At 45.8% G+C, this 15,127-nt stretch overlaps 2 protein-coding genes across 9 annotated transcripts in view; both read left to right on the top strand.

Annotated features, from left to right (window-relative positions):
* Positions 1-2,077, top strand: part of LOC142589893 (ubiquitin carboxyl-terminal hydrolase 17-like protein 6) — a 35,823-nt gene extending 33,746 nt beyond the window's left edge. For 2 of the 4 annotated variants that reach the window (XM_075701555.1, XM_075701553.1), the window contains one exon: positions 817-2,077. In XM_075701555.1, coding sequence (XP_075557670.1) covers positions 817-930 — 114 coding nt within the window. In that variant the 3' untranslated portion in view covers positions 931-2,077. The remainder of the gene's footprint in view (positions 1-816) is intronic. The other 2 variants (XR_012829997.1, XM_075701554.1) reach the window with 2 other exon arrangements.
* A 572-nt stretch (positions 2,078-2,649) lies between these two features.
* Not3 (CCR4-associated factor Not3) overlaps positions 2,650-15,127 on the top strand; it is a 61,064-nt gene continuing 48,586 nt past the window's right edge. For 3 of the 5 annotated variants that reach the window (XM_075701557.1, XM_075701561.1, XM_075701556.1), the window contains exons 1-2: positions 2,815-3,450; positions 14,355-14,422. In XM_075701557.1, the coding sequence (XP_075557672.1) occupies positions 3,426-3,450; positions 14,355-14,422 (93 nt within the window). In that variant the 5' untranslated portion in view covers positions 2,815-3,425. Of the gene's footprint in view, positions 2,719-2,814; positions 3,451-3,473; positions 4,149-14,354; positions 14,423-15,127 lie in introns of those variants that run through there. The other 2 variants (XM_075701558.1, XM_075701559.1) reach the window with 2 other exon arrangements.

Genomic DNA, 15,127 nt, shown 5'->3' with positions numbered 1-15,127 from the left:
TCATTAATGCGACGAGGCAGCATTGCTGGCCAATCTCCTCTGCACATGTGTATAGTGCTTTGAATGTTAATGGTGATTACGTATTTCAGATGTTGGTGACTTATACAAAAAAAAGCCTTTAATAATCTTGACGAAGGTTCTTTGCCTTAGATTTTCCTATACATATTACTAGAGAGAACCAGTGCCTACAGCAGCTGCAAGCATGGCGGTGCAGCTAGCATAGTGATCGGTACAGTATATGTGGATTTGCCTAAAGTTCGTCCTAACTTCAAAGAGCCCTGTGACTTTGCAAATTGGTCACTTTCACCAAAATATTGCATTTTAAGTGCAACAATAGAGGTTATGCATGCCAGCAAAGAAAATTGCCCTGCAGTGTTTAAAACGTATGAGTGCTTGGCAATTTGAAAGATAAAGCCTAATAAGTAACGTCTCAAGAACGTTTGAAGCCGCAAGCACATAGTTCAGACAAGTCCGTGTACTAACTGTTGTTGCCATGGTAGTGGAAGAATTGCAGTGCTAGAGTTCCCGCTAGTACTTTTCGTACGACACTATATGATCTGTGCCCTGTACAAAAAAAGAAACTTAGATCTCGTCAGAAAGGTGTGCAAGATATTATAGTTGCTATTATTATAGTGCCAACGACAGAAGGCAACACACAGAAAGGTGCGAAGATGCCTATCGCTTGGCAGCTAGTATATCTTGCTTGTAATGTACACAGAAATTTCTATGCTCTCGACTTTGTCCAGTGTTGCACGCACTCGCGACACTGTTTCCATGTTCCATATTTTGTTTTTTTGTCTCCTCTGTTTCTCGCAGCAGTTCCAGAGGTTCCAGAAAGGCCCGCCACCATTCTACGCTCGGCACCACAACAGACAGCACTCGAACTATGGGCCGCCCCGCCGGAAGCACCACTACAGCCGCACCCGATAGCGAGACTGCAGGGAGGAGGGCAACATGTTCGGTGCGATTTCAATCTAGACAAGCGAGGCCACGAGTGTGCCGACCTAGAAACAAAGAACTGCTGACAGCGTGGTTGACACTAATTCCCTTGTCAGCCCTTGCATCTCGACGCGGAACGCCTGCCTGTTTCAACTGTGCAAGGACGTGTCGAAGAAGGTGCGTTCAGCTGCGACGGGCAAGGTGTTTCGTTATCGTGACAAACTGTTCTTCTGCAGTGCTCTCGGAGCCTCTGTGACTCTGAGGCAACCTCGCCGTCTGGAAAGTGCGTTGAGGTCTGGGACATTCGTCGGAGCATTGCCTCGCTATCGGCGGGGACGACTCGCAAGCGGCTGGCTGGCTTGCCCATGACGGACTCACCTGCTCGCGTTATTGGCAGCCGAGAAGTCTTCACGATGCAGGCGAGGACCGCTCGCTCGCTCGTCATAGTGACAGGCCTTGACTGAAGTGTGGCGTTCTCACGACTGGGTGCGCTTACTTTCATGGCCAGCTTGTGTTTTTTTTTTTCTCTCTCTCTCTCGCTTGGTGATCGTCCAGACAACCTACTAGTTTTCCAAGCTGCAAAGTCCTTTTGTGGTCCAGTCGTCATCATCGGCATGGTGTCGTGGTGCAAGTTAACGCAGCGTGAAAAAGGACAAGCTTTCTGCAAGCGCCGTCAACCGAGCACTATCACAAACTAGCCTTGGACACAAAAGCCTTTTCGTCACAGTTCGAAGCGGACTCGTCCGTATGCCCCCATTTTTTTTCCCAAGAGCAGCAGTGGACGTACGTTGGGTAGATGTTACTTGGCAGCGGTGTGTTGTTGTTTTAAGGACCCCTTCCCCTCTTTATTTTAATTTTCCCCCCCATGTTAATTTGTGCCTGTTCTCGCACGCACTGTTTCTGTTCCCATTTGCTTTGTTCGCTGAAGATTGTTCTCGGTTCGACCTGCAAGGAAGTGACGTCCCCGGGGTGGTGAAATTTTTGTGGGAAGCTGTGCTTAAGGAATGTGGTCGTGGTAGGAACTGTTTAAAAAGGTTGGCTTGTGGGGAATGTGGAAAAAAAAGAACTCATTGTTTCATTTTTTTCTTCTTCCAAATGCTTGGATATAAAGTTTGTAGGAGCTACCTACACTGATGAACATTTACCTTTTATTTTTCTTCTTCCATGACGTTCATGGACAGTGCGCAAGATATTCAGATTCTTCACGCATCGCAGGTCACAGAAATGGGTGCCAGTTTATTTTCACGGCGTGTATAAAATGTGATCGCGAGAGTTAAAGAGAAAAGTATGCTCGAAACGTCGCAGTTAGAAGAAATGCAGATTCGTTCACCTTACATCAATGGTCGTACTTTTTTTTTTTTTTTTTTTGAAATGCCACTTTAAGTGTACATGTTGCTTCAGCGACCTGCATCGTAAAAAAAAAAAAAAAAAAATAAATCGCGGGCTTGCAGCGAATTTGTGTGCTTTCGTTTTTAAAGTAGGGTAGCAAGGCTGCATGTGGGGCTCAACCTTTTCTTTTTAACGCAAGGTCATTTAAAAATTTCTGCTCACTTGGAATTCAAAAGTGACGTTTCGTTCTTCTGGCGAGCGCCGTTTTCTCCACGCGGGTGAATCGCGCATCTAACCACGTCACGTGCCAGTGCAAAAAAAAGAAAAAAAGTTCAATCAGCTGACGCGGACGAGATGATAAAGACGGCGCGAAAAGTGCGCAGGTGTAAGCCTGCATACCGTCTCAAAAATCGGCGTGCTGAAGAACGCCAGAGATGCCTCGCACGAACGGTAAGCAGCGCCCGTGTTATTTCAAACTTGCGCGCCCTTGGAGCCGATGGGAGAAAGAAAAAAACAACAAAGTAAGTAGCCAAGTCGCTGCCAGTCGTAGTGCTAGCGGTGCTAACTCTAGCGTGTCGTCCGCGTCGTGCGACCCCAAACGTGCTGCCAAAGTGCGGCGTAGCTAGCGAAATTAATATTCTTCGGTCGATCGTAAACGTTACCGTCGAGGAGAAGCTTTTCAGCCGAAAACCGAAAGGGTGGCGTTGCCTTGGCGGTAGATATAAAAACGTTTGTACTGGTGCTCTTTCCACGGTGCTGCTTTGAAAACAACCTCACGCACAGGCCAACGTGACGGAGCACCTCCGCTTGCTTCCGCCGCGAACTATGTTTTGTTTATAAAACTGCGTTTACGACTCGGGCTACCCGGTTTGGCTCAACGAACGTCGTTTTAGCTTCAGAATCGCTTGGCCAGAAAGTTTTGGTCGTTTGCTTGACGCAAAAATCGCGCTGAGACCACTTTTGGGCGCACTGCTGCGCGGATGAATACATAGTCCGGCCGAACTGCAAGTAATAAGCAGATGGTAGCCATTTTGGTTGTGAACAAAGATATTGGCAATCTTTTTTCCGGATTAAATTCTGTTTAAGTGCTCAGTCTGCAGTTAATTTCCATCACGCGTTACTATGCTCCAGCAACTCTCTTATGTGTATTCGTAGCCATGGCCGATCGAAGGAAACTCCAAGGTAAGAAAAAACCTGTCAAAAATCTCGCTCGCGGTGCTTGTTGCCTGCTAGACCTGTCTGCTGCTCAGAACGGGTATCGTACACTGCTCCGCATTCAGGCGGGGGGCGCCGTTAAGCCTAAAGATGCCCTCCGATGGAAATCGACGGATTTAAAGCGATGTAGCGCGCCAAGAGCGCACGGATACGCTGCGGCAGGGGCCGGCAGATAGACGTTGCGAGGCGTGTGACCGGTCGGACTACGCAGCGCCGAGCTGCGTCGGGAGCAGCAGCCGACCGTCCGCCAGCTCGGCCTCGGATAGCCCCCGGTCCGCAAGCCACCGATCAGGCTCCGACGATTTTTTTTCGCTCCCGTCTCTTGACAGTTTTTAGCGGCGACGAATTGACGCGCACGGTGTAGACCCACGTTGTGCGGTGGAAAACAACTCCGGGGAAGTTTCGTTTGTGAGCTGCCAGTTTTTTACGCGATTCTTTAATTTTTTCTTCCCCCGAGCCTTCGTTGTATACTCTTGGGGCTTCTCGGCCGGGGGTTCGCCCCAAAACACGCGTCGCCTTCAAACGGGACGGTGTCGTACGCTCCGGTCGGTCCCGATATTTCTTTTGGAATCGCCGAAGACGCTGCCCTGGCCGTTTCAAGGAACGAGCAACTCGGCAAGAGACAGTCGGAGCCAGGCTTTTTCCCAGCGGTAACATGCAGAACCGTGAGAGCCTGATCTTTTGCATTTGTTTTGCCGTCGGTGATGCTGTGTGCGTGCGTGCGGCCGAGCGGCCAGGTGATGTGACGGTCGGAGAGTTTTGGAGGGGGTTAGGCTGGCTCGGAAAAAGAACTCATTTTCTTGGCCTCGTGCTCGCCCCGTGATGCGAACGAGTGGTGTTTCGATCTCTAAACTGAGGTCGGAAGGCACCGAAGGGCCGGGGAAAGCCAGTTTCGGCCTCGTAAGGCCCGTTTTTGGCAGTACCATAAGCCTAACTCGAGAGAGGCTGCTGGATGTCCCGCTTTCGAGTTGAGCCGCTCGTCAGCGTTGTCGTGTAGTGCTCTGTCGTCTGTTTCGAGGGCCAGTGGAACTCCTTGGAAAAAAATTTTTTTTTTTTGTTTCTTTGTCGGTAGATCTTGTCGTTGCGTTCCCTTGTTTTCTTTTAAAGCGTGGTCGTTGGCTTTGCCTCGGTAGCGCCCAACTGTAGTAGTTTGACACTGCGGTTGGGACAGTTGTCGAAACGTCCTTCGCCCGAGCTGCTTGTTCACTCGAGGTAGCTCTTTTGTGCACGCGGTCACTTCGTTGTCTTGACCTCTGAGCAACCCGGCAATTGCGCCCGCTGCTAGCTTTATTTCGATCATCAGCTGATTGGCTAGCTCCTCAAGTTGCGATGATTTTTGGTGTGTTTACGATGACCCGTTCAGGCAGCTTATCGGAATGCGAGATACCCGCGTCGTGCAAGCACGATTGTTTTTTTTTTTATGTATATACGCTTGTTTGCTTCAATTTTCTTTTTGTGCACGAGCTAACGTCATTCTGGCTGAACGTTCAATCGCTTTGCCACATTTCTTGCGGTGTCCGTAGGGGCAAGCCTACTTTCATACGTATTGTCGAGTGTGAACCCCGTTGCACTAGGATTATGACTCTCAACCCTTTGTTACCCATGAAGTTGTCGTCTGCAATTGTTGTGGCAGATTTGTTTTGTTGTTGTAGCTTAACATCCCACATTGCAGGAAGAGAGCTGTCCAAGCTGGTGAATGCGTTTTCGCTTGCTTGTGTTCAGTGTAGAAACAAATTGATATGTGATCACACTTTTTCATGTGTACGTTTTGTTGTCTGCTTTGAGATCCTTATGTGTTTGAAAACGTTGTAGTTGCACAACTAATTGAGTCTGTCTATGGCCCACATATTCGGAGTGGCAGCTATGTGATAGCTGTGAGGCGCTATTCTTTTCATTGGTAAGGAAGCTATCATTTGCTTTGGTTTAGTAAACTTTAGTGGTGGTCTTTCACGTGTGATAAGGTGTGTCAGCCTTTGGTATGATGCTGTAGTTGAGGCTTTGCATCATCACGACATTGTGGCAGTACTGCACTAATTGATAGTGACTAATGCACTATTTGATTACGACAAAGTGCAGTACCCAATTCGGTTGAGGGAACTTCTTTTTTGGGTTCCTTCAAATGTTACAAGTGGTCAAATAGTTTTTCTCACTTGAAGCACTCGAGAAGTTTTCTTGTTCTCATCTTCACGTCTTTCAAAAATGGATGTTTTAAGGTTGTTGTAGTACAGGCAGGGATAAGCTCTACAACGTAAAACATTGCTAGTCTGTGAAAACAAACACAAACGTGCTTTGCGAATGTGGGACATCTGCTTTTTCGTGCAGCTGTGGGCTTGCAGGAAATCATTGTGAGATATGCGAACTCCAGCCCGTTTTTAAATGATCCTAGTTCGAGCGCAAAGTGCCATAAGTGTTTTTCAATGTTTACATTATGTAGCTGTTTCAAATTCAGTCAGAATAGTTGCATACGATCTTAGAGCTGGTCTTTTTGATCAGACATTGTTGCATGCTTCAAACCTGGGCGTTTATAAGTACGGTTTTTGTGTGCCAAGTTTGCGAGCTCACTCCACCTGCTATGTGATGACCAAATAAGTTTTGTTGAACTCCACTAGATGGATCCAAATTCTAGGAGGACTTGCTAGACGAAGGATTTGAAGGAAACTATTGTAATAGGCGTGATGAATGGGGCAGTTTGCAAGCTACATTAGTTTAGTTTGGATCCGCTCGTAGCCAGTGGCTGGCCTATTTGTCAGACAGTTGCTGTCCCTCCTGTGTACATGAAATGTGTGCATAAGATCGTGCTACCTTTTGCAGAAGTGGGCCCTTTCACCAACTTGAACACCTTCTGTTTTTGTAGACTGGATCAGTGCTGCCAAGTAAAAGTGTGATCATTACATCATAACCAAGGCCATCAAAATCTGTCGCTTGGTTTGCCGCACTTCTTTAAGCGATGGAATGAACTCTTATTTTTTACTCTTCTAATATTTGGTTTCGCCAAGTTCCCTGCTTGCCAAGTTCCCATGACTGTGGCCAGTTTTTCTTTGAAGGAACACGCACACAGTTTTCATGTGTAGTCTTGCACTACGTTCATGATTGCAATCTTGATAGTATGTTACTTCCATCTGCAATGATGCCTTGCAATGTTAAAGGGAGTCGCTTGAACACTGAATGGCAGCAGGATGTTTCATTGCACATCTGGCGTTTGAGAGCAGTTTGAGATGTTTGGCACTTCATTTCTTTATTTTTCTTCGATGTGATCATTTTTGCTGCATCTGTGTATGCTAGGTTCGGCACATTAGGTTTTTATTTTTCAACAATTCAACTTGCCTATTTCGTTTCCGGTATGCCAATGCAGGTTCCGTATCTTTTCTCCGATGTTCCATATCAGTCAATGCAGTGTCTTAGAAATGGTTTTTAGCAAGTCATGACTGCAACCATTGCAGATGTGAATGCTGCGCAAACAGTTGTGATGGTTCGATGCTCCCAGTAGGCCATCCAACTGAGCAACACAAAAGCTATGGAGCAAACCCATATGCCATTCCTTTTAAGGGGAGGCCATAAATGTCAGTGACTCGCACAAAATAGTTACCTGGTACCTGCTATGACTACCGCTATCAAGCTTGTTCTGGGACCTATCACAGGACAATGGTTTCATCCACATACCTGTGGACAAAAGCTTAAAAATGTACTACGGCATTCTTTTATGTGCAGGAAATGCCTATATAGCTCTGTGCTGTGGGGCCAATACCCCAATACCAAATATCCCAATACAAGCGTACTCCAATGCATATTCCATTGACTGACGTGAAATTGAACAGTTACACCCTCCTGTCCTGCATGAACTGAGGCTGCATGTTTGATTCCCAGTCCTGCTGGCCACATTTGGACGGGGACGAAATGCAAAAAAAAAAAAAATAAATGCTAGTGTACTTGTATTTAGGCGCACGCCAGAAGAACCCCACGTGGTGAAGATTGATGTGGAGTCCCCCACACTGCAGCATGCCTCATAATTGGATTGTGGTGTTGGAATGAAAATCCTAGAATTAAATTTCATTAACTGGATTCACCTTGTAGCTGTAAATTTTTCTAATCCTGTGGTTTCAATTTAGACCTCTGCCTCCCTTTAAGGAATATTAATGGTTTATGGGACTATATGCCTAACATTGTTTATTCCATTGCTTGTTGCGCAGTCCTTAACTTCATCTCGTACTCCTTTGTTAACCTCAGTCACTGCCTCGTATGTAAGTACTGGTGGAACTCAAAGATTGTACAATTTACTTTTCAAGAACAGCGGTAAGCTGCTATTCATGATTTGATAATGTCTGCCCATGTGTGCTCCAGCTCACTTTTATTCTTCCTTAAATTTTCCTCTCATGGTCAGGATTCCCTGTAAATAATTGGCCCAAATAAACATACTTTTGCATTGTCATACCTGACTTTATTGTTACACGGTGCCGGCAAATTTCGCTCTGTGCCACAGCATCATGGTAATGGAGCCACCAGGTCAAGCATTTCAAGAAGAGCCTAGTATCCTATTAGGATATCTTTGAAGTGTTTGCCAATCTTCATATTTGCCAGGTGCCATCCTCTTCAGTGTGAGAAGCTTGTGGTAAAGTTAATATGGCTTTGGAAGCGTATTCTAGTACCCCTTTATGTTTCGTTCCCAGGCTATTGTAGCTACTTGAATGCCACTGGTTATATTAAAAAGGCCCAATTCATGGGCCTGAGGGGCTCACAAGAAGGATTAAAATGGAAGATAAGGAGGATGCAGCGGGAAGGATGGAGGTAGAGGAGATAATGATGTGCTAGTACGTTGACCATTGTTGCTGTAGGGCCAGCACACTTAGACATGTGGACACGCACACTGCTTGTTTTTGTGTTTGTTTGTGTGTCTAGAAGTGTGCTGCTTCAGCAAAAATAAGCCTAAAGCCTGGAAGATAGAAAGCAGTGCACATAAGAGATATGTGGGTCAATATTAAAGGGGGAGAGGTTGCTTGTACATTTTCTCGTCTGGTTTAAGGTAATAGGAAAAATTAATGTGGCCTACTCCTTTCAGGTTTGAACCAAAGTACACTGAACTGCGATTGTATTGGCGAATTCGTTCTGCTGATATCTGCAAGTGGAGAAGGATTTAAGAAAGGGAAAGTAGCATGCCTAAAGTGCACGTAGCTACAAAGGAATTGTTGAAAAATTTGGCCACGCTGTACAGTGTGCTGCGACTGCCCTGGAGTGGCGATGATTCCGGGTTCACTTCCTGGGCCAGGACAAATTTTTATTCATATGAAGCTTTGAAAACCTGACTGAGTAACTGAGTGGGCTAGTGATTGGGCTGTCTGTGTTCGTGTCTCGCTGCCATTCGTTTCGTACTTTCACGCAAGACGTTTGAAAATGTGGTAGTCTGCTAATATGGATGTGAACCTCGCAGGATATAACTGTGCTGAATTTTTCGCTACCATAAGAACTTGGAAAGTCAGTGGCATAGCTTTCATAGACAAGCATTAGCCATTTCCATTTAGTAACAGTAGTCGGGTCAAAGGTTAGAGCATTGTTTCTGTTGTGTTGGCCATTATGCTGCATTCAGTTTCATTGTTACTATCCACTTGGTCATGTGTTGGTCACGGTCTAGTGACGTGCTGCCTGCTGCTTTCTCAGTCTCTGCTGGCTATTTCTGCATCGGCTTCCTTTTTTGTTTGATGCAGTGCAATTCAAGCACCGCGGGTTTTCTATAAATCAAAAGGCCTGTGTTTTAACTTTTCATCTTACGGAGTTGAAGTTTGGAACTTGCAATGCCTGCATTATAATGTCCATCACGTTATTGTATTTAACAATTCAACTGTAAAGGTAAAATTAGTGTACTAAATTTTTTTTGCTTTCCTGTCCATGTGCTACATTTCGAATGACTGTCCAAACCAAGTTTGAAAATGCTGGAGCGAAATAATGAAACTGAGAAATGATGTCGTACTTTACTATTTTGCCTTGTTTAAGGATGAGAAAGTTCCACTGTCATTCGCTCTTTATAACGGTAGATGCGCACTTTCCATTCTTGGCGCAGTCGATCCATATGGAGTGCCCAAAAATGCTAGCAATATCATGTCATGACAATAATATAAATGCATCGCATAGAGTCGGGGAAGCTCACCACTGAAGTTGTTGTTAGACCAGCAAGTGAGGCTTTTGGTGGGGCTCAAGAAAACGGTGCGGGAAACAAGTGTTTGAGGATGGTTGGATGGAGGATGGAACCCCTGAAGCAAAGAAAGAGCCCATTATTCGTTCAAAGGTGACCGCGCGTTAGAGACCAAAAGGCACCACCTTGAACTGATAAGGACTGTCTGGGGTAGTAACAAATGCAGTCTTCGCTTGGTCCATGTCGTCACCGGCAATCTGCCAGTAGCCGAATCGTAGGTCAATAGAAGAAAAATAGGTGGCACTTCGCAGGCAGTCTAGAGCGTCATCAATATGTGGCAAAAAGTAAACATTCTTTTTCGTGATTTTGTTCATGTGCAATACTTTACACAAAAGCACCATGTTCCATTCTTCTTTTTGACAAGTACGGATGGGAGAAGCCCAGGGTCTACAGGAAGGCTTGATAATGTCTTTTGCAAGCATCTTTTTTTGCTTCCTATTCAATAATTGTTCGCTATGACGTGGAAACACAATATGGATGGCCGTGAATCGGGTTTGCATCGCCAATATTTATATGATGGGTCCCGACAGACGTTTGGCCTAACGATCCATTGTCAAAGTAAAAAATGTCGCAATAGCCTTCAAGAACGTGGCAGAGGGCTTCAGCTTGAGCAGGTGTAAGGTCAGAGGAAACAATCTTCTCAATGTTGATACCGCTGCCGCGAGATGACGTCGTGGTAGGGGCTGAACTGCAACAATTGTTGACTGTGAAGGGCTCGACGCGATCATCCTGCCGAGGGATAATTTCAGCCTTGTTTCCTAAATTCCTTGTTTGAGGACTTGCGCAGTTAGTGCAAAATTGACAAGGGGAAGGCAGGTGCGGTTGTCAGTAATTGTCAGCAGGGTGTGCAAAACGGTAACACCATGTGTAAGTATAACTGCCGGAATAGTTGTGACCATGTAATAGCCATCGGGTACAGCTGGTGTGGAAAACAAGGTGATCGCAAATTTAGGCGGTCGGTGAATAAAATCCATGCAGCCCAAACGGCTTTGAGGCGGGTCCACAGGGTCTGCAAGGAGAGCGAAGTCAAGATGAAGTGAGCCAGCTGAACAGTCAATGAGGGCAGAATGAGTGACGAGCAAATCTAGACCGAGAATGAGTTCGTGAGGGCAATGCTCGATGACGGTGATGAGAACGATGGTGTTTCTCTTGGCAGTGATGAGTCGAGCAGAGCACATGCAAACAATAGCGACAGTCTCTCCGTCGACGACTCGTACGGCTCTGGTAGGGGCAGGCATTAGAACTTTCTTGAGCGGACGGCGAAGAGCAGCTCTCATGATGGACATGTGTGCCTCGGTGCCAATCAATGTCAACAAGAATGTCCAAGATTATAGTTCATGGGTATGGTCAAGCGAGGATTTTGTGCCAATGTCGTCAATGCTGCTTCACCTCTAGAAGCTGCGCTATCTAGTTTTCCAGTCAGGGATGCTGCGAATAGGTCGGAGAAGGAGCACGGTGTGACAGAGACGCACGAGATTGACGGCGGGAAGGGGAAGGTGAGCGGGTTAGCAGGGTCTTGTCGGAGGTGTCACAAGGTCAAATGATGGGTTGGGCATAGAGGGAACAAATGAAAAGGATGAACTGGAGGGACATGGATGGTTGGTAGAAAAATAGCGTATCACGGAAGTTCAGCGGCTGCGGCAGTGGCGAACAATGTGCCTGATGCGTTGGCAGTTAAAACATATCGGCTTGTCATCAGTGGTGTGCCATTTGGACGGGTTGCGTTGTCGATAACAGTAGTGAAAGGAGTGAGGTGGGAATGTGGGTCGGTAAAGAGGTTCAGAGCACACAGGACGTGCGGAGTGAAGGCCGATGTTTAACAGTTCTTGGCGGGTGACAGCTTGTATCAAGGAGATTGTCGCCGGAGTAGGATTAGATCCCGGGAAGTGACCGCCAGTTGTGCTGCTTCGACCTTACGATGAATGTTGCAGATTAAGTTGTCACATTGTGAGGGCTGGGGGGAAGGGATCATCGCAAGATGATGTAGCAGCTGTGTTGGGATGTTCAGCTGCTTTTAGCATGCTTGAGACGGTGGCATTCTTTGAGGATTGTATCTATGCTGGTGATGTTGTTAAACACCAGTAGATAGAAGACGTCATCAGTAATGCCTGGGCATGAGTAACCTTATTGCCTTCTGACATGTTCGGGTCGGCCTTGCTACAAAGGGCCAAGAGGTCGAGAATGTTCGACACATAGGGCTTGGTTGACGTTTGTACGCGTATGACAGTGGCCTTCTTTGCATCAAGTTGGTGTCCAGACAGATTGTCAAAAAAATTGCATAACTTCTCTTTGAAGAGATCCCAGCTCGTGATCTCCTCTTCACGAGTCTGGAACCCTGCCCGTGGAGTGCCATCGAGGTACAAAAGAATGTTTGTGAGCATAATAATCGGATCCCACCTGTTACTGGCACTGACACATTCACACAAGCGGGGCTGTACGAACATGTCACCGACTCCGGTGAAAACGCCAGGATCCCGCAGGGGCAGGGACTGTGACGTAGGTCCGTGGCTTCAGGCGTAGATGCTTGCGTAGATGAAAGGCCGCAAACAGGAGCCGAAGTTTCATTGTCGGTGTAGTGACCACTGTGAAGCTCCATGGCATGTACAGGGATTGTCTACCTCCACCAATAATCTTGCATGTAGCTGACGCACAATATGTTTACACGTAGGCCAACGGTGGCCAAGATGGCCACCCTATATCAATTGGGAACGTGTTGTCTTCCTCCTCTTCAGTGGAGCCACACTGTGGCGACTGTTCCATATCCATATTAGGGATGCAAAAGAGCACAATTTTGGCCAAAGTGGCGCAGTTAAAGGCATTAAAAGACCTGGCTTCCATGCGGAAGTCATGTTTACTAAACTCATACCTGCCAACTCTCCTGAATTATCTGTAATGTTTATGAATTTGGCCTTGTCATTTTATGAATTTTAAGTCATATTTTGCGAAAAATAACTTCTGTTCACAAAATAGTTTCGCTCGTTGGCCTATGGCCATACTGAATGTGAAAGGATGCCACAGAGGTACCCGCTTCAAGCAAGTTTATTCAGACATGTCCGCGGATGCGAAACGGGCAACAGCAATGCCACTGAAACGTGAATGTGGTCTAAAAATGGCATGTTGTGTGCAAGTCTGTGCTGGTGAGAGTTTGGTGCTGCTTTAGTGGCCACATTTAGTGTATAAAGGTAAATCATTGTCAATGCAAAACATGTGCTCAGGGCAAGGCTTAAAAAAAAAACTTCTCGTTCTGGTGTTTCCTCAATTTTTTTGAAGTTCACAGGTTGGCAGGTACATAAAAACTAAAATGCACAAAATGCCGAGCTCAAGTTTGCTTCAGTAATCTTTCCAGGCACGGTATGTAGGCACGTGGGAAATCGCTGACGTTCTGATTCAGCCTAATTCTCTGTTCTACAAGTTATCAAGGAATTCCCAGATATTGCCATTGCAACAATGTTTTCCTCAACTTTGAAAGGCTTTGTCTGTTAAGACCCTGTTTGGGGTTTCTTTCGTAACGTGCTACTCTTGGATGGATGAATTTTTCTTTTCGTTATCTCCTACCTGGTCGATTTCTGCAGATCTTGTTTCCTTATTCGAGTTTCACATTGGCATCATCACCGTTGACCTAAACTTTAAAATTCACTGCTACGCAGAGGCCTTTCATAGAGGTGTCCAGTTATACCCCTGTCCCGTGTTTACAAAGTTCCTATGCTTCTACATTCCTCTAAAGCCATGCAATTTGAGGGCAAAGTAATGTGTTCGGGTCTTGTGCAATAACCCGCTACAAGGGTAATCGGATATCTATATTAACCTCAGGAAGTCCCTATGTTTACGAATTTCCTTACCTGTAAGTTGGCAACCTGTCTTGTCATTCTTGTTTTTCATGTCGCTTACTTTACACCACAACTCTTTTGTTAAAGTTGATGTAACCCTCATTGATTTTGACGGAGAACTGACATGTGCAGGAGGCACACAGCTGTCTGCTTCAGCAAAAATGTAGCGCATTTTAGTGTAAACATTTCCAAAGCAGGAAGTGTCGCTGTTAGAGAAATCAAACCGTGTTTAACCCATTTTTAGAACCAATTAATTGTGGCCATCGATAATTAAGCTTCATCACTTTTGTTCCATGTTAATAATTCGGAAAAGCGTACATCTGCAGAACAGATCAAGAATTTTAATTTCTTCGGTGCAGTTTTGGGAAGTTCACGGAACGTGCACTCTGTGTCAGAACTCGCTACAAGAGTGTCAGATATGATAGCATAAACTGTTCCGTGTCTAACGCAATTGTAAACCCCTATCTGGCCACTCAAAAAATATGGGACTCAAAAAAGTAACGAAAGATGTGAACCTGGCTACATGACGGAATTGACACTGGAAGCAAATGCCCAGCCTTAAGCCCTTTACACATCTTGACCCTTGCAGCATAGGTCGAATAAAAAGTGTTCCAAGATCTATGCAGCTTGCTTTAAATATTTTCAGCAGCGTAGTTGTGCATACCGTGCCTGAAGTGGTAAAGAAAGGCATAGAGATTGTGTGGTGGCATTCTAGTGGCTGAGTTACCAGAAGGAGCATTGATGTGTTTTCTGATGGTATGTGTGTCTCATCGTATGTTGCTTGTGCCAGATTAAACAGTTTCTCTTGCTCAAATTTATCAATATTGTTTCTGTCCCCCCTTTTCCCTTTCATCTCTTCGCAGGAGAAATAGAACGGTGTTTAAAGAAAGTAACCGAAGGCGTGGAGCAGTTCGAGGACATTTGGCAAAAGGTAACAAAAATTTTTGGGCTTGTACATTTTTTGCTTGTGCGCAAGTGTTTGTGTGTGTGTGTGTGTGTGTAATGACAACCGAATTTGTTTACGCACTGTATCCGGTGCAGGCTCCTGTGTTTGTGACACAAAATGCGATTGTATATGATTAGCATAGGCAGCAACATACCCACCACATACCATGAAAGTGCGCCTCTGCTGAATGGCTCCCTCAGTTTGAATAGCAACATGCTACAAACTGTGTCAGCAAGATTTGCTTACAAATTATATTACTGCAGGACGTAGAAGTTGATCATTTTTGTTTCTTGATGTTAGTGTCATCTGCAGCTGGTGAGGGGCTGAATTCGCAAAGCTTTTTGTTTGCTAATGCTCTTTGCCATTGGCTGTCCGCCTTCAATAATAGCAGGCCAACCAACATTGGTTGGCCTGCTTGATTGGCTGTCGTCTGCTCTTACGTACACATTTAGCATGACACATTTTGTGTGTGCATACGGACCGAGATGATCACATAGTGTCACGCTAAATACGGGCCCGGATGTACAACTGCCGCTATCATCATCATAATCGGCGGCAGCAGCAGCATCAGCCTGTTTCATGTCCACTGCAGGACGAATGCTTCTCCCTGCGATCTCCAATTATCCCTGTCCTGCACCAACCGATTCAAACTAGTGCCTGCGAATTTCCTAATTTCATTGTCCCACTTTG

This window comes from Dermacentor variabilis, chromosome 8 (assembly GCF_050947875.1).
Source record: "Dermacentor variabilis isolate Ectoservices chromosome 8, ASM5094787v1, whole genome shotgun sequence".
Taxonomy (NCBI): Eukaryota; Metazoa; Arthropoda; class Arachnida; order Ixodida; family Ixodidae; genus Dermacentor; species Dermacentor variabilis.
This window is presented reverse-complemented; position numbering and strand designations above follow the sequence as displayed.